At 43.1% G+C, this 21521-nt stretch overlaps 4 protein-coding genes across 4 annotated transcripts; 2 read left to right on the forward strand and 2 right to left on the reverse strand.

The window, feature by feature from the left end:
- Positions 1-8038: 8038 nt before the first annotated feature.
- Positions 8039-8302, reverse strand: BJ212DRAFT_1288132 (uncharacterized protein; the record flags this gene model as incomplete). The annotated part of the gene is made up of 1 exon (XM_041332020.1): positions 8039-8302. A coding segment is annotated over one exon (264 nt), but the record flags the coding sequence as incomplete, so codon positions are not given.
- Positions 8303-12357: 4055 nt separating this feature from the next.
- BJ212DRAFT_1288133 (uncharacterized protein) lies at positions 12358-12663 on the forward strand (the record flags this gene model as incomplete). Its single annotated transcript, XM_041332021.1, has 1 exon — positions 12358-12663. A coding segment is annotated over one exon (306 nt), but the record flags the coding sequence as incomplete, so codon positions are not given.
- A 3386-nt stretch (positions 12664-16049) lies between these two features.
- BJ212DRAFT_1288138 (uncharacterized protein) lies at positions 16050-16451 on the forward strand (the record flags this gene model as incomplete). The annotated part of the gene is made up of 1 exon (XM_041332022.1): positions 16050-16451. A coding segment is annotated over one exon (402 nt), but the record flags the coding sequence as incomplete, so codon positions are not given.
- Positions 16452-20764: 4313 nt separating this feature from the next.
- Positions 20765-21280, reverse strand: BJ212DRAFT_1253134 (uncharacterized protein; the record flags this gene model as incomplete). The annotated part of the gene is made up of 1 exon (XM_041329736.1): positions 20765-21280. A coding segment is annotated over one exon (516 nt), but the record flags the coding sequence as incomplete, so codon positions are not given.
- Positions 21281-21521: the final 241 nt, after the last annotated feature.

A 21521-nucleotide genomic window follows, 5' to 3' on the forward strand; every position in this document is an offset into this window, starting at 1 on the left:
CCAATGCTAGTACTGCTGATGCCACTGCACTAAAGACGCCTCCCCATGGCGTGAATTCTGGGTCTGAGCTCAAATTTACCCCGCTTGCAGTTGGCTCTGCCTCCGTCAGTGAACATATCAGTACTGTAGGCGTCAAGTACGTCTAAATTTCTTTTTGCTGCGGCTACTACCATGGATTCATATTGAACTCCGTCGCCCACGCAGCAGCGTCAATGTCCTTCGTCCATGGATTGGGCGCGACGTCGAGAACTATAGGGAATGCCCCGTCGACGAAATGTTGCAGGAGCTGCTTTACCACTAGGGTACGGACGACACTGTGGATAGTAGTTCCAGTGAAATTCAGTGGATGAAATCATATGATAATGGTCTGAAACTCAGAGCATTAGGTGCTGAAATCAGGGTGCTGAAATTGCTGTTTTTTACTCTGAAATTTTACTCTGAAATGATGCACTGAATTCATGCTAGAATGACAATGGGGCAAAACTATTGAACCAGACTACATAGACACCTTAGGACAACCCACCTGTGACATAAGATAATTTGCAGTTGTCAGGGATTGAACAAAAGACCTCATGCAATTGTACCCAGTGTTCTTACCACTAAGCCACAAGCCCTTTGGTATGTGCAGACAATTACACCAATATATACAAGAGGCTTGCAGCTGGGTGGCTGATGCATTGATGTCCGATAACAGCCACACAGTAGATCAATCTCCTGAACTACATGCTAGTAGAATTGGAGTGTACTTATTTAAATACATACTCATTGGTGCTGAATTCTGATTCAGTGGATTTTTCCACTGAAATTCAGAATCAGCGCTCCAATGAAATTAACTGCATGCAATTTCAGTGGATGTTACTCTGAAATATTCAGCATCAGAGCATTTTCCAGTGATTTTCATTAGAACCACTATCCACAGTGACGATAAGTCAACCCGCTGTTATTAACCTGTGTTAAAAAGCAAGCGGTTGCATAGGGTTATTTACTGGAGGTTTAATTTTATTTACACAAGGCTAATGGGTCGTGTGACAAACTAGCATCATTGCAGGTGACATGGACTGTTTGAGCCCTGCTCAAATGTTTTTCCACTCTTAGTGGGCATGTTTGGCATCTGGCCTTTTTTGCCATGGTCAGTGCACCTTTCATGTAGTCCTTGAGGCCTCTGAGGATTAGACTGATCCTTATTTTCAGTCTCTGGCCTCCTAAGGTGGAGCTGTGCTCACTTAGTGGGCGATGCTGCGTTGGATTAGAGTTTGCCCTCTTTCTAACTTTCCTGTTGCCTCAATAGCTAGTTTTTGAGCAATTATATAACTTCATTATCATCAGAATACTCTTCATGTCTGATAATGGAGAAACCACATCAGCAAACTAGGGGGCACCTGTACAATAGTGTACAAGATTGTACAGTATTGTACAAGCATTACAATTACACAAGGAAGTCCCCCCTTTACAATACTGTCACATACCCCTACAATCTGTACATCTTGCTACAATGCAGACAAACTGCACACATGATACAGACTGCACACATGATACAGACCATACAAAGGATACATTTAATTCCAGTTTCACACAGTAAACATGATCCAAACTGTGGTAATGATTGTCTAATGAAAAAAAAACATGGCATATTGATCAGAGCACTACTAAAGTATGATATTAATGTCCTCCGCATTGCTCGCACTCCCATCTGCATACTCATTGAAATCCCCCATGCAAATCCTAGCCCATTGCTCCAACATGTCTTCAAGCTCTTCATGATGCTCTGGAACATCAAGTAGGGTGTCAATTGATTTCCATAAGTTGATGAAGTGGGCCCTACATTGCTCAGCAGTTAATTCAAGAACCTTGTTGGTGCCAGTCTCATGAAAGCCAGAGATAATGCCCTTCAACTGTCAAACTATCAGTGATGAAAAAATAAAGAATTATAAGCATACTACCACTGCTACAAGAAGCATTGCATTAATGGGGATTGTTTGGTGGAATTCATCCATGCTCTTCAATGCTTTCTTACTGCTGCTGTAGTAGAATTTGAGACAAGCATCCTTGAGAGCCTGCACCATGAAGTTCTTGAAATTTCCCTGCAAACATTAATTTTAAATGATGCTATGACTAGGAATCACAACCTACACCAGATGAGTCAGGGAGCTGGAGGTAGTCACTACTCTTGAGGAGCCTAGTGGAGGCTGCAGTGACCTGCCTTTGACATTCCTCCTTTCACATTGTGGAGCCCTGTGGGAAGATATTGTATGCCCTTTTGGCAATAGAGACAACAATTTTCTTGAGTTCTGTGCAAAATGTAAAGAGATCATTGCAAAGCTCATGGACATGGTATCAGTGAGCACATGAGCCATCAATAAACAAAGAATGTACCAGCTGGCATATCTGTGTGCTGTACTCCGGAAAGTAGCCTTGCAAATGGTGAGAAGGGTAGATGGTGGAGTAGGGAGAACATACCTCTCTCAAGTTTAATCTTCTTCTTGTGGTATGTCCATAGCACAGTGTCCAAGACTTCTCTTGCAAGGTTAAGGGCTTCCTGGGATTCTGGAACTGGAGTAGCTAGAACAGCCTGCAACTGCATCTCTAACTTGGCCATCTGCAGGAATGTTTGCCAAGTGGGCAGATAAAATCCTAGCTTTGAGGGATCCTCTTGGTTTGTCTTGACCTTTCATTTGCTGTTGCCAGATTGATGAGCATCTTCAGGTGTAGAGGTACAAGAACGTTCATGGCCTGAAGGTAGAATAGGGTCAGATGGAGAATGTGGTGGAGAGCTCCTATGAGATGTGGGCTGTATATGACTGCAACTTGAGGAAGTGATTGGTGGAGATGGGTGCCAAAGAGGAGACTGTGTACATGAGGATGAAGTGCATACATATCTGTCTTGCTGAGATGATTGTTGATGTGGAGACTTTGAATGAGAGGGACATGAGTGAAGTGTAGGTGAGCATCTATGAACCACTTGAACAGTAGAAGCTCCTCCAGGCAGCTTAAAAGTGTGTGCCCATTCCTTTCCCTTCCCCTTTAACAGATAGGTTAGTGAAGGAGCTTTTTGCTGCCCGTTCTTTGCATGGTGGCACTTGAGAACATCATAAGCCTTGAGTACAAATAATTAATGCAAGAATAGAGAGAAAAAATGTAGATACTTCATCCTGCTCCGGGTCTGTGAGCTTGTCATTCGAGGCTACTGGTTCAACACCTCCTTGAGCTTCATTGTCAGGATGAGGTCGATCCATATTTTTGTCGAAATCCATTCCATTGTCTGGATCATCTGTTTGCTAGTGTGTGTGCTGACCAGCATATCTGTCCCTGCAATGAGAACATAATATCAGGAATAACACAATTGATAGACCAAAGAACACTTACATTGGTGTGTTACTGTCAGGATCATCATTATGGTCAGCATTGTCATCAGAAGTATCACCTTCATGAGAGCTTGGTGCAAACTCCCTGTAATCCTCTGTATTCCGCCTCTCCTTCTTGCAACCACTATCACACTCTGTAGACTCCCTCTCATGACCTGCATCTCACTGACCCACGTTCCTTCCAGCCATTTTGTGACCATTAGACCGAGGTTCCTTGAATCCGAACCTTTCAGAAGAGTGAGCCACATATTGATTTGGATGGGAAGTGGGAGCCTGAGAATGCTAGCTATTTTCTGTCATTCTGTGTGCATTCAGGGTTTTCTTAGCAGTGCTGCAAGATTTTGCAGGAGGCTGAAAAAATTAGCTTGAACATAATTTTAAAAGATTCACATTACATTTTTTTTTGTTCCTTTCTGAAGCTGCGAAGGAGCCATAGGATTCTCTTCTGAGCTGCTGATTTGAAGGTCATCGCCCTTCGGTCCCTTCCTTGTTGGGGCAGCAACTGTTTCTCCAACTCTTTGCAGCTGTGCTGCATGACCACCAACACCACAGTTAGGTCTTGAGCTTTGGTGAGCAGGTGCCTCTAGATCTGGAGAAGAACATCTAGGCTTCTTCCTTGGAGGCATGGTACCAGATGACCTGAATATGTATGAAGGTAGCTCTAAGTTATACCAATGAACATGACATAATCCATGTTACATAATCATAATTGCATCTGAGTACATACTAAAGGTAGCATGAAAGAAAGATAAACACATAGGAAGATGTAGAAGTGAGGTCAGATGAAGGATATTCTAAGAAGAGGCATCAGAATTGTGTGAGCTCATGCCAGTATCATTAGGTCTGGCCTGTGCTGAGGCATAATGAAAATGTAGGGAAGGCCCTGCCATGGGTTGAACGATGGGGGGAGCCCCAGTATGATGGGTGCTTGGGGCACTTGGAGGAGCCACTGGAAGGGGTGGAGAGGGCAATGGGCTTGGTTCTTCATTGTTGAGTTTCATAATGAATTTGGTGAGCATTTGAAAAATGTGCTTGTGAATGATGGCTCCTTCAAGATTGGACTCCATGTGATGAATTTGAGTGCACCATTTGTTGATAATGGGCTTGAATTCTGTGAAGTACTCTGATACCCTGTCCATCAGAATATCATCTTTGGACATGGCTCCCTTCTTTGCCAAAAAGGTGGCAAGCAAACCGCTTGTAGCACCCAAATTTTCATAGGCATCTGCCCATGGCATAGTCATCTTATCCCAAGTTGGAGCAAGTGTACCATGTGCCCCGCTGTACTTGGAAATGAATTTGAAAAAAATGTAAAAAAGGGACTTGAGGTCATCACTGGAGTTGTGCTCAACCAGTTCCAGCTGAGTGATGCTGTTGGTGTTGCTATTGCTCTTTTTTGCATCAATGGTTGTCTTTGACTTCTTGATGATGTCAGCATTCTTGGACATTTTTTTCAAGATGTGCATAGAAATATATGGTACAGTTCCCTGAAATGTTGAGTTCAGCAATCAACAGCAAGAACAATGAACTTCATGTTCAAACTTACAGTACCAAATGAAACTGTGAATGTCTTGCCCTCCTTTATGATTGATGTGTGATCAAAATCAATGAAATAACTGATGCCTTCAGAAATTACAAAGTTGCTTGGGCTAAGGTCTCCATGTAGAACTCTTTGTTGGATCATTGCCTCATGAGCTATAGATAAAATGTGAGATGATACAACAAACCAAGCGCATGAAACTGAACTCACCAACCATGAAGTCATGAAAGGCACAAATCAGCTCCTTTCTGGAGCTGAAATCCCATAACGGATCTTCACATGGGGTCAAGAGAAGGTGCAAGTGATACCTGTTACAGAACCTCTTGTCCGGCCTGTCGCCAAGCAGGGCACCATATCCATCCTGAATGTGGGCTGTGCAGTCAGGCTCCCCATTGAATTGGACATCCCAATGGTCTATGAGTTGGACCACATTAGGCATGCCCTTGACCCTCTCAAGGACATCCACTTCATGGTATCTCTTCACCTCAGTGACCCAACAATCTTTCATTGTGTACTCCTTCCTATCTACAGGATCCTGAACATGGTAGCAAGCTGTTCCACAACAAAATAGACCCTGGCTCTTCAACAGAACAGCCATAATCAAGTACCTGTTATTAGAATTGTTAGTTACCCAACCGATTACCCCCGCTGCTAGGTTGGTGTGAGTACCCTTGCAAGAAGGGATGCACATATGGATTGTGGGGTCAAGACCCAAGAGACTCAGATCTCCTAACAAGAGAGCAGCTATTGCATCAGCAACATGAGAGGGTGAGGATTGGATGGGAGTCGGAAGAGTTATGATGAGGCCTGAGTGGTCACAATAATGGGCACGAAGCTGTTCTACACAGATAGAGAATGAGAGGATGAAGTGATGCCAGGGCTGTTCTCACATGATGAGATATGATTTAGTGGCAGACCCCCAGTACACTCCTAAGTCATGCCTCTTGCTGAAGTCAGAGGTTGTATGCTCGACAAAGCTCAGGACATCTGTCCATGTTTTCTTGTAAGCTTTACTCTTGTAATAGAATAAAGTGATGTTAGGCTTTTGTGCAATGTAAGGGTCTAGTATTGGTGAGTTAGCAAACTCTGCAGACCAGTATCATTTGATGTTTAATATTTGGAAGGGAAGTTTGACTTGAATTTTTGAATTATGGTGCAGGGCGTACTGAACAGCTTTGAAGAGGCACTGCAAGTCTTTCTTGGTTGATGAGGCTTACATCCCCTCTTCGATCCTGGTTTGCAGTGCCATCATATTCATCACAACTCCAGGTGCCATCTGTGTCCTGGGAGATTATCCCTGAACATTCAGAATCCAAGGCCTCAGCATCTGTGTCAACAATATCTGTGCTGGTACCAGATTCATCATCCGAGTTGCCTGACCCAGAGTTGTTGTTCTGATTGGTGAGTTTAGGCCTTTTTTTGTGACTGAAGTTCCACACACCCTGAAGATATACTGGTGGTCCATTAGTTTGACCATAATATTTGATCTGTTCAATATGTCTGGTCTTCAATGAAGATTTGGAACAAGTTGGTGGAAAAGGCTAGCATTGTCCTTGATGTTCAGGTCAGCCTCAAAGATGATGTGGCCTTTGAGCTCTGATCTAAGTAAGTCTTTGATGAGATTGTAGGTGTGACCACCCTTGGGCGGGAAGCCTGTCAAGCTGAGTGAAGGGCCACAGAGATAAAGGTCAAACAATGTGGTGGGGTGTGACATTGGAGTAAGTGAGCAGGTTGAATGGTGTCTTGCTTTGGATTTGTCCAAGTCAATGCTACTACTACTAGTATGGAGTGATGAATACTGCAGACCAGTGCATTCTATAACAACAGCTCACCTGTCTGTCTGAATAGTTATTAAGCAAGTGCACTCCCTCTACTAGTGGACAGGGTGCAAGCAATGCTGGCAATGCATGGGCATTGGTTCCTCATCAATCACACTTTAGGGTTTCTCAGCACTGGTACATGTCAACTATGATATCACTAAGAAACAAAATGAGCAAACAGTAACTATCCTTGTGATGCATAGTACAGGCTATCATAAATTTGCTTATCAAAGTACTTATTCAAATAGAATGAGGAATGATCATGTGCAGAAGTAGACTTAGTCAACCTAGGATCCACTGCAGCACCCAGTTTTGGGATGATGCTGATGAATGCTTGAATTTATGTTAGAGGAACAATATCTCCCACCAGAGTACCATTGACATGTTTTGTGCATGTTAATGTGTGCATTTCAGGTGACAGGATCAACTGCACCAATCTTGAAGCTGCGCACATAACAAAGATATTGATCATGCACCATGTAATATGTGAGCCTCATTGAGGTATTGGTGCATGATAAGTTGCAGTTCACAGACAGCATGACCTTTAAAAGAGGGGAAAGGTGTCAGTGGCAATCAAAACATATACAATTACTAAAGAGCTCACCCATTAGCCCTGACTCAGGCCAATCATGCAGTGCTATTGACATTGAAAATGGCAACATCTTGTCAACCTTTTGGCCACCCAGGGCATGCAGGAGATGCATGCATGGTTTGTGCAGGTAAAACAATACTTGGATTGTGAAGACAAGCTTGCTGCAAGCAAACAGTATGCCATACTTGAATGCTGTTCGAAATGAATATTCAGAGGGTGGTTGATTAGCAGTCTTCTTGAAACCCCCACTCCAAAGACTCCATCTCCATTCCTTGCATCATGTGAAAGAAGTCTGAGAGAGTGTGCCACAGATCCAGGATGTTAAATTGATCAGCAACCTCATCAATTTTCAAGCCAGTGTAGGTGGGGTTACAATTAAGATGAACAGCAGTGCTGCCAGCAAGGAACGTATGAGGAGGGTGAGCCTGAGGAATTCCATGCCTTGTAGCAGCTGACATTCTTATTTTGCTGAAGTAGTTGGAAGTGGTATGCATGTGATTCAGTTCCTCTAAGAGTGTAGTTTGCAGATCCATTGGTTCATTATTCTCCCCATTTTCTTCCTTATCCTTGTCCTTGTCCTCATCTCATTCATCCTCACAGAGTTCTTCAAGATTAGGATCTGTGGGAGAGCTCTTGAGAGATGTAGCAACTGCAAACAATGACAGTTTCTCTTCTTGATCTAAGTGACAACAGATCTGGGATTGTAATCATTGTTGTTAGTATGTTATGCTGGGTCCTTGATTTCAGAGACATGCACATGTTCAGTTGCATCTGCAGGCCACTGGATGAGGGCACCAACTTGGCATGTGCTAGTGGTAATGCTCTGCATGAGCTCTAGCTTGGGTATGTGCCAATTGTCAATCACTCTCTTCACACCCATCCGAGCGCCTAGTGTCATGATAACATCTTTATTATCATGAAATAGTGTGAGTGATCTGTCAATAGATGTGAGTAAGTTGTTATCAGGTTTAGGAGACTGCGCCAAATATTAGACATCCATTAAAGCACAAATTGTGATCACAAATCAACATGGGAGGCTGCACCAGTGATCAGTCCAACAATGTAGCACTGTATATCATGATGGACTCTGCCTGTGACCTGCTTCAGTTTGGATATTCTGTTGGGGAAGTGGTGATAACCTGTGATAGGTTGCAATATTGAGAATTAGAAATCAAATTCTGGCACTCCAAGAACTGCAAGACACCATTGCATGTCATGGTTATAAAACTGTTTATGCCAGTGATGCAAAGCTTCCAGTGTAAGAAATATTGCAGGATCACTCAACAGCCAGCCCTTCCAGAAAGGCACAAAGACACCATTTAGCTGGAATTCTGCACATGCAGCAAAAAAGCCTTCCAGGTTATTGGGATCAACATCAATGCTGGTGAGTTGCTCAAGAGTAATTTCATGTGTATGTGCAGGGTGACAAAAGTTGTCCCCAAACTACAGATACAATGCCAGTGTAAATGGAGAAGTTTTACCATGCACACATGTGAGCATACATGCCTCAGGGGTATTGACAATGTATGCTGCAAGGGGGGTAAAATAATGGTGGATGTTTCCTACTGGGTCAGACATCATGATTCCAAGTTCAGCGGCTTTCATCAGGGGTTGTAGAATGATTGAAAGACATTCATAGATGAGGTGATCTTTGAGCATACCCCGCATTCATTGATTGGGGTGTAAGTATTGTGGGATGGGAAGGAGAGCCATGAGCATAAACACCTTGGATAAGAGCTTTGTGCAAGTGCGCATATGAATATTAGCAAGGCCTAGCAAAAGTGGGTGTGTGACCCTAGCACCTGTCATTGTCATGATATTGGTTTTGTCAGGTGAAAGCACAGTGCCAAGGACTGTTGCACCTTGGGGCAGTTGAACCTACAGTTTTGTGAGATAAGGCACATTGTGAGTTCATCGTAACACATACCTGGATGCTCCAAACAGTGTCACCTGTCAACCATTCTGAATATACATGCAGGAGCCGTGCTGCAGTCTTGTAAACATGACGAGGGACAAAGTCAAGTTGGTCATGAAAGAGGGGGTTACTGAAGAGACTCTCCAAACACTCAACTAGATCCCTCCAGAATAGTTGAATTGGACTTTTTGTGCCATGAAGCGAGGGAATGACTTGGCATTTCCAGCTTGGTCCCTTTGGCAGCATTTCAGCCTGACCTCACAAATCTTTAGCATTGTTAAAGGACAACTTCAATCATTTTATCTGCGAGGTAATGTCACAATCGAAATGTGAAAGGAAAAAAAAAGGATATGTACCATGGAGAGCTGCAAAAATTTGTTGATTGCTGCCATGCTAAGGGCAGAACACAGGAGGAAGTCAGCAACCTCCCACTCTTCCCTTGATGCAAATGGGTAAAACAGGTTCTCCTTCCTGTATTCTGCATGCCCATTGGCATTGAAAAGATCCAGAAATGTGAGACCATCCTGAGAATAGCACTTAGCTGCACCCTCATACCATTCCTCATTACTCAGAGGTAGGTCTCCCACTGTATCGAGAAATTCTCCATCTAAGTTGGTATCCATGGCATCCAGAGTATCAAATTGCAAGTCATCACCGACATTAAGACTCTGACCCATACTAGTTTGAGGTGGATCAAGGGATTGTTGTGGTGGAGCTATGTCCGCAAACTCCAAGATGTCAACAATGTCATGAACAGAACTGTGACAAGATGTCTGAGGCTGGCTTAGATGGCGAGTGATGCTGGAGTCCCTGGTAAATACTTTTCTGCACTTTGGACATGTAGGTATTGACATATTGATTGATATGCACAAGTTCCCATGCTGCTTTTGCAAAATCTTCTACATAAGTCTAGCCGTATGATCATAATATTATATATTGCTACTACCTGTGCATCCATATGTTCCCTGATACTAAAAATGTTTCTCGCACCTCTCCCCAAAACACCTATTCTCCTTCCTCTCACCATTCCTGCTATTCTTCTTCTGACTCCCACAATTCTGATGCCTCTTCAACTTGAGGCATGTCACCCTGGGGTGATTCCAGGTATCCATGCCTTTCACATCCTCCATCATGATCATACCCTGTTAAGAAGGAGGCAGAAGAAGAAGAGAACTTACCTGTACTAGCAATGCATTTTGTGAATCACAATACTAATGTGTTGCTTTGTTACTCATATCTGCTATCTGCAGGAACAAGACTCAGCTGAGCCCTACTACTTGTTCAATCAACTGGAAGAAGATAACTCTGACCTCGCACTCAAGGCAGCCCAGGTCAAACACAAAGTGTGTCAATGTCATATGCCATTCTGGACCCTCAACTCTAAATCTGCTTCTCTGGACATCTGGATCTGAGATCTGGATCTCCAATGATCTGATCTATTTTTATCTTCCTTCTGGAATCCAAACTCTATATCAGCACCCAACCCCATTTAGACTTCCCCTGTCTCCAGACTCTGGTTAACTATGTTTCCCTTTTGATTATTGATCCATTACATACATTTCATTTCCAATATGCATTATTTGTGATCCATCCTACTTACTAATAGACTTTGCATATGCTTCATACATAGCCTTTGTGTTTGCTGACTGATTCCTATATGATACCTACAGTATATAGACCTCCTGGAACTCTCGGAAATACCTCAATTCGAATATCATCTTAGTTCCTGCTCATTCCTGTGTCCTCCAGACTTGAGCCAAGTCTCTTGTCATACTCTGAGTCTTAGGATTGCATCCTAGACTACATCTCTGACTCTACCTTAGGGTAGTCTATCCCCTGTTAATTTCTAGTCCAGACTTCGTCCAGATTAGCCTTATCCACTTGTCCAAGTAACATCTGGACATCCATCGGATTTATCTCACATTTCAGATCTGGATGTCCATTATCTGCCCTAGTCAAATCCCAGAAACTCTGGACAACTATTCTAGCCCCCGGAAATTAAGGGCACATACTTGGGAAAGGGGCACAGTGTATGAGCTGAGGCCAAGCCCTTGTGATCCAACCCCCTTGAGCACGCAACCTTAACAGTCAAGCTCAAAAGCACCTGGCTGACTGCCTTTTGGAACAACACCAAGTACTCACCCATATCTGCTGCCACTGGGCAGAAGCTGCAAACATGCATCTATTATTGGCCGACCTCAATGTCAGACGCATGCACTCAGAGCACCAGAGGAAAAACAGCATCACAATGTATGCTACTCTTCAAGCATGACATGAGCAGTGAGTGCGTTTTTCTTTCATAGTTACTACTACTGTTCTCAATTAATAATCTATTAGACCATGCAGTATACCAGTAGATAGTCAGTTCTCTCACTGCACATATATGTATATAAAATTACTGCTAGTAGTATATACTGGTACTATATCCTTTTTGCATGTTACAGTGTGTAACAGTTTGTGTCGTTTGTACATTTGTGTGCTATTTGTCTACTTGTGCTACTGTGCACTTGTGGCAGACTTGTAGTCATTTGTTTGTGTTGTCTGTGAGACTTGTGAGGACATGTGATACCTTGTGTGAAGTTGTTGAAAGTGTGGGAATTGTCATGAAATCAGTGGTTTGCTGATGCACCCAAACTGTTACTTTGGCTGAGCCTTCCTAACCAAGCACTGAATGAGCAACTGACCTCTCCTGCATCAAATGGTGCTCTGAACTCATTCACCAGTACTGTATTGGACAAAACAAGAAAGGAAGCACTGTCCTCAGCCTCTGTGAAGCCCTCATTGATTCACCAGCTGTCAGGGGTGGAAGAAACCTTGACAATGCCCTTGAAGTCTTCATTGGCATGCTTGACAAAATCGACACATCAAATTGAGTTGCCTCAGAATGTGGGCATGCTGCAGAGGGAAGGGTTCAAGAAGAGGAAGCTGAGTGAGAGAATAGGGGGCCAGCCGATGTTGAAGAAAGTGAGAGTGGAAGCAAGCGTTCAAGGGAAGGATCCTTGTCTGAAGATGATACACCTTCCACCAAACATTCAAAAGTCATCAACACAACCAAGTTTCCCTGGTCACAAAGGCAATCAGCAGCACTTGCCTCTCTTCCTGCAGATATCTGAGAAACATACCATCAACTCGAAAACTTTGCTGCAGATCCCAAAGGCATTGTCACTGACATCCTGTCCACACCAGGGTGCCCCCCATTTCCACCCAGTGAATGGCTTAATATTGTGCAGTGGAAATATGTCGACCTCGGGAAAGTCCTTGACTCTGCACACACCACTGAACTTGACCCTAAGAAGACACACATCATTGATGATGAAATTGAACTTGCACTCTGGGTCTCTAAGTCCTCAGGAGGAATTAAGACCTCATCAGATCACAATATCATGTTCTCCATGTATATTGAGGCCATTGCCTTTGTCTTCCCACAGTGGTGAGACAAATTTGTTCAATATCATACCTACCTCAGTCACCTCTTCCATGCCATGGAAATCTGACTTCATTCGTGGGTCATCAAGTTCAATTGTTCAGTCCAAAACCAAGTTGCCATGCAATGAAATCTTCACCTCACTGATCATTCCTAGTTTGAACACCTTTGAACAACATTCCTCACCTCTTTTGGCATTGGTTCCAATTCTGCCTCATCCTCAGCTGGGTCAGAAGGTAGATCAAATAGGCAAGAGGGAAATAGAGGAAGGGATGATCCCTGTCACAAATGGAATAGAGGCACCTGCTCCAAACCAGATGGCAAGTGTCATTTCACTCACTGCTGCGACTAAAGGGGATGTCAGGGTGCTCACTGAAAATCTGAGTGCCCAAACAAAGGAGTTGCTAAATGAGGGTATCATGCATGGTCAAAAGTTTCGACATAAGGGAGTTTGGGGACTGGGAGTGTCATTTTACAGCAGGACTGCCCTATGGACTGAAACTGTGACACCCATGCCTCAACCACCTGTTTGCACATTCCCAAACCTTGACGCCATGAATACTATTCAGACTCATCCCTCCTTATTCAAGGTTTCTACACCTATTAAAGCTGACGTCTTTGAGGCATTATTAGCTGATCACCCCAATCCTTCCTTTGTTCGCTCAGTCTGTGATGGACTGTGTGAGAGGTTTTGGCCCTTTGTAGATACCCATCCTAATGAGTGGCCTCCAAAGACTGATGCCGAAAAGGAGTTTCTATGTACTCAGATTGAGAAAGAAGTTGACATTGGGCGTTATTCTCAAGCTTTCGGACCAGATCTGCTACCTGGGATGTATAGTATGCCCATCCATGCTGTGCCGAAACCAGGAACCAACAAGCACCAGCTGGTTACTGATCACAGTGCAGGAATATACATGCTCAACTCAATGATATCTCACAATGACATTGCTGGTGTCACTCTTGATAATGTCCATGATTTAGTGAATGGACTTCGTGCCTTCAGACATACTCGACCTCATGCTAAGTTGAATCTTTGGAAGGCTGACATCTCAGAGGCCTATTGTCATATGCCAATGCATCCTTTATGGCAGATCAAACAAATAGTTAGCTTTCAAGGTCGTTGCTATGTGGACAGACATAATGTCTTTGGAGGGAGAGCATCTCAGAGAATTTATCACACCTTTATGTCTCTGGTTATCTGGATTGCAATCTTCAAGATTCTTATTCATTTCCTCTACATATATGTTGATGACTCTTTCTCATTTGAAGACAAACACAGTCTCAAATTCTATGCGCCTTACAACAAACTTCTTCCTGCAATATGGTGAAGTTACTTTGCTTATGGGACGCCATTGGGTTGCTGCATGAAGAGAAGAAACAGGTCTTCAGGTTGGAGTTGCCAATTATCGGGTTTGATGTTGATTCTAATATCATGTGGGCTTGTACAGTGACTTGCAAAACTGTTACAATGTTTGGTACTTTTTCAGTGTACACAATATAGCACCTATGCACATGGGAATCATGCTTAGTGTTGGTGGGGGCATGTGAACTATAAACTCTTGGCTACAGACTGACACTTGGATCACATGATTTGGCCAAGGGGATGTGAGATATGCCTATTTCAAGATGGAGATACCATTGTAACAGTTTTGCAGCTGTTGATATAGATGGTGGGATCTCAGTCAAATCAGAGGATGGTTACTGTTATTTGCTTATACAAATAAAAATATACATAAAAATATTATGTCTGAGTTTGAAATTGCTCCCATGCTTCTTTATTTTTAATCATTACCACCATGGGATCTCTCTCTACTACTCAAAAGAATACCATTCTCTTTTAGCTTAATGCTAGTCATTCTATTCACTCTATTGCCTCCACAACTGGTGTCAGCACTACTACTATCTCCAAGCTTCATTAAAAAGAGTGTTCCTACTTGCAAAAGTTGACTGGTGATCATTCAACCAAGCTTTCCTCAGTCAATATTTGTCAACCTATTTGTTTCATCTTCACTCAGCAGGCAGAAACTGCTATCCAAGTGCTCAAATCTTTTTCAAATATTGTCAATTAGCCCCCCAACCCAAGTACCACTTGCTGTTACCTGAAAAAGCTGGGATGAGGGCTGTGGTCAAGTCCAAACACTCTCTACTGTCTGCCAAATATTGCAAAGCACACTTGGACTTTGCCTATACTCACAAAAATTGGACTTTGGAGGACTGGAAGTTGGTCATATGGTCTGATGAAACCAAAATTAATCACCTAGGGTCAGATGGTTGCAATGGGCTTGGAAAAAGTCAGGAGAGAGACATAGTGACAGATTGGCATAAGGAACTATCAAGTTTGATGGAAGTTCTGTGATGATATGGGGCTGTATGACCTGTGAAGAAGTTGGCTATGCTGCTAAGATTGATGGTAGAATGGGTGGAGATCTTTACCTTCAAATTTTGAAGGATAAACTTCAGAATTTCCTGGAGTTTTATAATCTTTATGCTTCTGATGTCATCTTTCAGCAAGACAATGACCCTAAGCATACCTGCAAAAAGGTCAAGAAGTGACTAGATGGGCAGGAATTTATGACTATGGTGTGGTCTGCACAATTTCCTGACCTTAACCTATTGGAATATCCCTGGGACCTTGTCAAAAGGAGACTTGCAGAGTATGAGCATTTCCCTAAGGAAATAGTAGCAATGGTTGGGAATAAAGAAGCATGGGAGCAATTTCAAACTCAGACATAATATTTTTATGTATATTTTTATTTGTATAAGCAAATAACAGTAACCATCCTCTGATTTGACTGAGATCCCACCATCTATATCAACAGCTGCAAAACTGTTACAATGGTATCTCCATCTTGAAATAGGCATATCTCACATCCCCTTGGCCAAATCATGTGATCCAAGTGTCAGTCTGTAGCCAAGAGTTTATAGTTCACATGCCCCCACCAACACTAAGCATGATTCCCATGTGCACAGGTGCTATATTGTGTACACTGAAAAAGTACCAAACATTGTAACAGTTTTGCAAGTCACTGTATGTCCAATGCTTCACATTCTCAGCTTATTCAAGAGCTGGTCAATTTCGCACATAAGGGTTCTCACAGATCTTTGCAGGACTTTCAGTGCCTGGCAGGATGGCTCAATTGGGCCCTCAATGTCTATCCTCTTCTTTGGCCTGGTCTCTCTGTGTTATATGCAAAGACTGCAGGAAAGCTTGTGTCGAAGGCCCTCATCTGGGTCAACCAAGATGTAGTGCGAGAGCTTAGCTGGGTCATAGGTCATCTTCAGGCTGCAGAAGGAGTTTTCTTCCTCAAGTCTGTCTCCTGGAATCCCTCATGACTTCAGGATGATGTGTTCAAGGTTTACACTGATGCATCGGGTGATGGGCTTGTGTATTGATTTCCTGAACTCAATATCAGCTTCCAGTGTCCTTTGCCTACTTCAGTGCCAACCGGAACAATATTCTACTTCAAAGCCTTGGCAGTGACTGCTTCTTTACTTCACACTATCAAATGCCAGCATCCACATCAGCAAGTTGCAATATTCTCAGACAACCTTAACATGGTTTCGATGTTCAACTCCCTCATGGCCCTTCCTCCTTATAACTGGCTTCTCATGACCTTGGTTGATGCTTTACTTGACACTGGAGTTGATTTTAGGGTTTTCTTTGTATTAGATGTTGATAATGTGGTTGCCGACCACTTATTGCATTGGAAGAATAGTGAAGCTGAGCTTGTCTCTCCAGGTCTTCACATTTGTCCCTTTACACCCCCTTGGAATGCACTGGGGGTAGCAAGAAAATGATCCCAGTCCCTGTCTGGGCCAGACAACCTCAGTGGATTGTTTGGTCACTTGAGTGTCTCATCCATGAACACTCAATTCTTCTCGGTTATGCTCTCAACAATTCTACTTCTCACATCTATTCTTCTCATCTGAACTCATATCTCACTTTCTGTGAGAAACACCATCTACCTATTGACCCTACCCCCAATACACTCTCCTTCTATGTCACCTTTATGTTATATCATATTCAACCTTGTTCCATTGAGGCCTACCTATCTGGCATTGTCGCCAACCTCAAACCTCATTTTCCTCATGTGCAGCAATCTCGGCAGTCATGTCTCATCAAGCACACACTCAGAGGTGTGTTGCAGTCTCTTGGTCATCCTGCTTTGTGGAAAGCACTAATGGTGTGGGATGATCTCGCGCACATGTACTCTAAGTTGGCTCATCCTTTGACTCATGATGACTTACTGTGGGTAACTCAGCTGCATTGTGGATTCTATGGCCTACTTCGCCTTGGTGAATTGGTGGTGTCTGACAAAATATCAATGCATGATTGCGCAAAGAAATCTTTGTGCACATCAGTATGCTTATCAAGTGGGAACTTTTCATTCCTTCTTCAGTGGGACAAGACAGATTTGCATTATGAAGGGAATTGTGTTGTTATTCAGCAGAATGCTGCTGGTTCAGACCCTTTACCTCTTTTTATGCAATATCTCAGCTCTCACAACACTCAATTTCCGCTTCATCCTTACCTTTGGGTGAGATCTAATGGGCAGCTACCTTCTTGGTCATGGTTTGTCCACAAAATGTGAACATTCTTTCCAGTAGATGTCTCTGGACACTCCATGTGTGCAGGGGGTGCAACATCTCTAGCCACAGTGGGGGTGTCTCCTGATGGTATTCACACCATTGGGAGATGGAAATCAGACACCTGGGAGCATTATGTGTGCAAAAATTGGACACTGCTTCAAGTGTTATTGTTTAATGGTTGTGCCATTCATGACCTGCTGTTTGCTTCTGTGTAATGTGAGCGTGGCTTATGTATTATTATTTATCCTTATCCTTATCTTTTCTTCTTATCTTTTTCTTTTAATCTCTCCCTCCCTTCCCTCCATTTTATTAGTGAAATAGTGTTCATCACTTCAGTCTTTGTATTTGGGGGTTCACTTGCTATCTGTCACATCAGTTTTCTGCTAGTCCTTAATTGCAGCCAGTTCCCTTGGAGCATCAAGGGAACATTTTTTGACTATACCAGCATGCATGCACCTATATAAGTTGTGCAAGGCCCATTAGAAGCATGTTATTAACATGTTATTAACAGTCATGTGACCAAAAAATGATGATTTTTGCTGCAGCTACTACCAAAATTTTCTGCCCCACTCAGTGTCCTTGTCCTCTAGGTCAGCATCATCCTCAGTAGCATCACCACCCAGGCCATTGATAGGACTTTCCTTGCATTCATCAGACAATACTTTGGTGACAATTGGTGCATGAAGGTTTGCATCTACTTTGATGTTGAAGGCTAAATCCTGCACTGGTTTGGCTGCTAGCTTCTCATCAAGCCATGTGTCTTTTTCATCTTCAAGAGTTTCTTCCTGCTTATCTGTGCCCACAGATAGATAGCTGCCAGTGGGCTCATAACTTTGATGAGCAGCTGGTTCTTTGGGTGTTGAAATGATGGAGTTGAGATTGCCAAATGAAATGTCTGGGTGCTGTCTTTCGACCATTTTCTAAGAGATGTGAGTTGTCAATACAGGCCACTGAATAGGACACTGACCTTTGGATCATACATATGCCATTGTCAAATCTGAGTCATGTCCACCAGTGTCCAGACATGTTGACAGTTCCTGGCTGCTGTATTCATCCTCATGAATACTGACATTGTTCATTCCTCAGGTATAGATGAGGGCTTGATTGAATCAAGTTTTTCTGCGATACACTGGAGATAAAGCCTGAGTTACAAGTAGTCAGGATTGGCTGAAACTCACAGTGAGTATGCAACCTTCAGGTATCTTTGTTAAGTGACTCCAGTATGAGAGGATGCCCTGACCAGCATCCATCATCACATCAAAAGGGTACTGTCCTTTTACATAGCACTCAAACTGGCACACAAAAGCTTCATGAACATCAGCAGCTGTTTTTCCTTTGAGAGTGGGGTTGTGCTGGGATTTGAACTTGGCTTCAATGACAATTTTGAGGTACTTGAAAACTCGGATGTAAGTTGGTGATGTGAGGATATCTGGCACAACTGTTGAAGGAATGCGAGGAACCTTGATTTTGATAGAGAGTAGGTTATATAGGATTGCACTGTGAACATAGCCTGTCTCACATGAGATAAGGATCAAAGGTGAAGAATAAGTGAAACATACGTGGATCTAAGCACAAAGCTGCAAGATAGCAGTCAGCTGGCCCATCTTTGAGCTGCTCATGAAAGCAGGAATTGACAATAGCATAAATTTGGCCCATCTCTTTGACATTAAAACCACTCAACAAATCCTCAAATATCTGTTTGATGCATCTGCAAATTGCCAACCAATATTTGTACACATCAGCCGGATTTGTCTGCATCAACTCAAGACACACAATAGCCTTTGCAATTGGGCCCTGAACATCAATGAAACAGGCAAGGCCTAGTTCGAAGTTCAATCCACAATGGCTGCCAGACTTGATTATGCTTGCTAAGTCTGCTTTCTGTAGTAATCAATGAGTTGATAATAGATGGGGTGTGAAAACCACATACCTTGCCTGGAAATTTGATTGATCCAGTGTCAACAAGTTCTCACAATGCTGGGAGGCAGCACTGAACAGAGATAGTGGCAGTGCAGATAGTGGCAAAGCATGTTTTGCCAATTCCTTTGATTCCTCGAGTCATCCCCTTTTGTAGCCTTACACATTTGAGTGCATCATATGCTTGGGTCAACTTGCAGAAGTATGTCACAAGGGAACAAAGTTGAGAGATCATCTAAAAAAACACAGTTAAAACAGTTATTGGACTGAATATGAAAGATTGCAAACATCTTTGAACATTGGAAGCTTCATGATGTCCTTGCAAACAAGGTTGAGGTGATGACATCTGTCTGACATAGGAATCAGTGTCTTGACAGCTTGACAAACAATTTGTCAAGCAACACAAGTATTACCAGTGTTGTCAGAAGCTATCCTGGAAAAGCAGAAGCGGCCAACCAGGTCCATTGCATTGAGCAGCATGTGTGCAATGTGCTCACCCATGTGTGAGGTGTCTGATGATTCTTTGCCCTTGATGAGAAAGCTACGGCTGTCTGGAGTAGTAAAATGGACTGTGTATGCAGATTGTGGTTGCTTCATTGTACCACCATCATATGAAATGGTGAGGTTGAATCGTGTCTTGAGGAACTTGATGCTCAGTATCCAAACACAAGCAGCTTTGCCAGGGATATGTTTGTCAGCAATTAGGGTGCTGCTGGATGGATGGTATGCTTTGTTTGCAATCAGGAAGATCTCTTTCAATTCAACATAGTTGACAAGTGTTGGGGAATTGCAGCTGCACATATGAGCTTGACAATTGCAAGGTCTAGCCGTGCTTTGAGGTATTCACATCCCACCTTGCTACACTCCACTTTGAGCCTTGACTTTGAATGTTCAACAACACCAACAACACTGGCCATAGTCATCTCTGCATCCTGATAGGCCTTTGGCAATGGATTCATGGTTTGCAAGTCCTCCCCTCTAGCCACTTCTAGCTTCTCTATTTGTGCTCCTAAGCTCTCACTGGCTAGGAGCTCAGTGACTTCATGACGGAAGGTAACAGGTAGCTGGTGGCATGAAGCTGTGTGTTTCAACAGACGTTTCCAGTTGGCAGGGGCAGCTAAACTATATTTGCAGTTCTTCCTGAGACATCGATACCATCGCTTTTTTGGCTTGCTGAGCTTGTGACACTGCCTTGTCACCTTTTCAAGCATGTTAGTACATGGTTGGCCAACTGTTTTGCCATTGGTATTTTTCTGCTTCTTTGGCTCAATATCTACTAGTTGCCCCCTGAACTGAGGTTCTGCGGTGTCAGAATCATCATCAAGCATGTCCGCCTTTATTTTCAGGTAAGTAAACTTGACTGAAGATCAAGTTGATTGGCAACTCACATGACTTTGCTTCTTCTTGAGCTTGAATATCAGTGCAATGGACTCATGGGGTAGTATAGTAGGCAGAACAGACACAGATGCAGACACTGGTGGTAGTGGTATAGTAGATGAAAGTGGTGTAGTGGACACAGATGTTGGTGGTAGTGATGGGAATTGTGATGACATGACATGATGCTCAATAATGGCATTTCCATAATGCAAACATGCAATATCTGTGTCGGAAGATGATAATAGAGGGAACTTCATTGGTTGGATGAAATGAGTGAGGGCATTGGCAGCTAAGACACTGCAGGAGTGTGTATCCTCCTGGCAGGAAATCTGTAGATCATCCCATGTCAAGGGAGTTGGTGAATGGTGCAAGAGCCACCAGTCAATGGCTGCCTTCAGGTTATTTGGAATAGCTGTGCCAAATGAGTCTCCATAGAGGACTTTCTGGTCCTCTGCATTGATCAGAACTGCAGTCCAATGGTTCTCATGGATATGGCAAGGGATACCAAGGTTTTTGTAGTGTCCCTTGAACAACTGCTCAGTGGCATTACGAAAAGGTTTTGCCTCCCATGAGGTCAAATAATCTTTCTCGGCACACTCATCATGTGTGAGTAATAGTAACAGCACAAAATATGCAGTTTCAAAGGTATGCTTCAATGCTACATCCTTATCTCCATATACAATGTCCAACATCATATTCAGATTTGTATTGGTTAGCCATTTCTGCAATGTGAAATCTGCAAGGGTGACCAGTCACAGAAACCTTTTGTGGAGCCTGACCAAGACAACCTGCTCAAGGCAAGATGGAAGGTAGAGGCCACTGGATTGGATTGACATTTGGTAAGGAAGGCTTCTGCCTGTCACCATTTGTTTTGGATGTTGAGGAGAGTATACACTTGGTGCCAAAATGTCAGAATCCAGAATGGAAAAGATTGATTGATGTCAGCATGAGCATATACAATAGACCAGCTACCATCTAATCTTG

This window comes from Suillus subaureus, assembly GCF_016647635.1.
Source record: "Suillus subaureus strain MN1 chromosome Unknown BJ212scaffold_144, whole genome shotgun sequence".
In the NCBI taxonomy this organism is placed as follows: Eukaryota; Fungi; Basidiomycota; class Agaricomycetes; order Boletales; family Suillaceae; genus Suillus; species Suillus subaureus.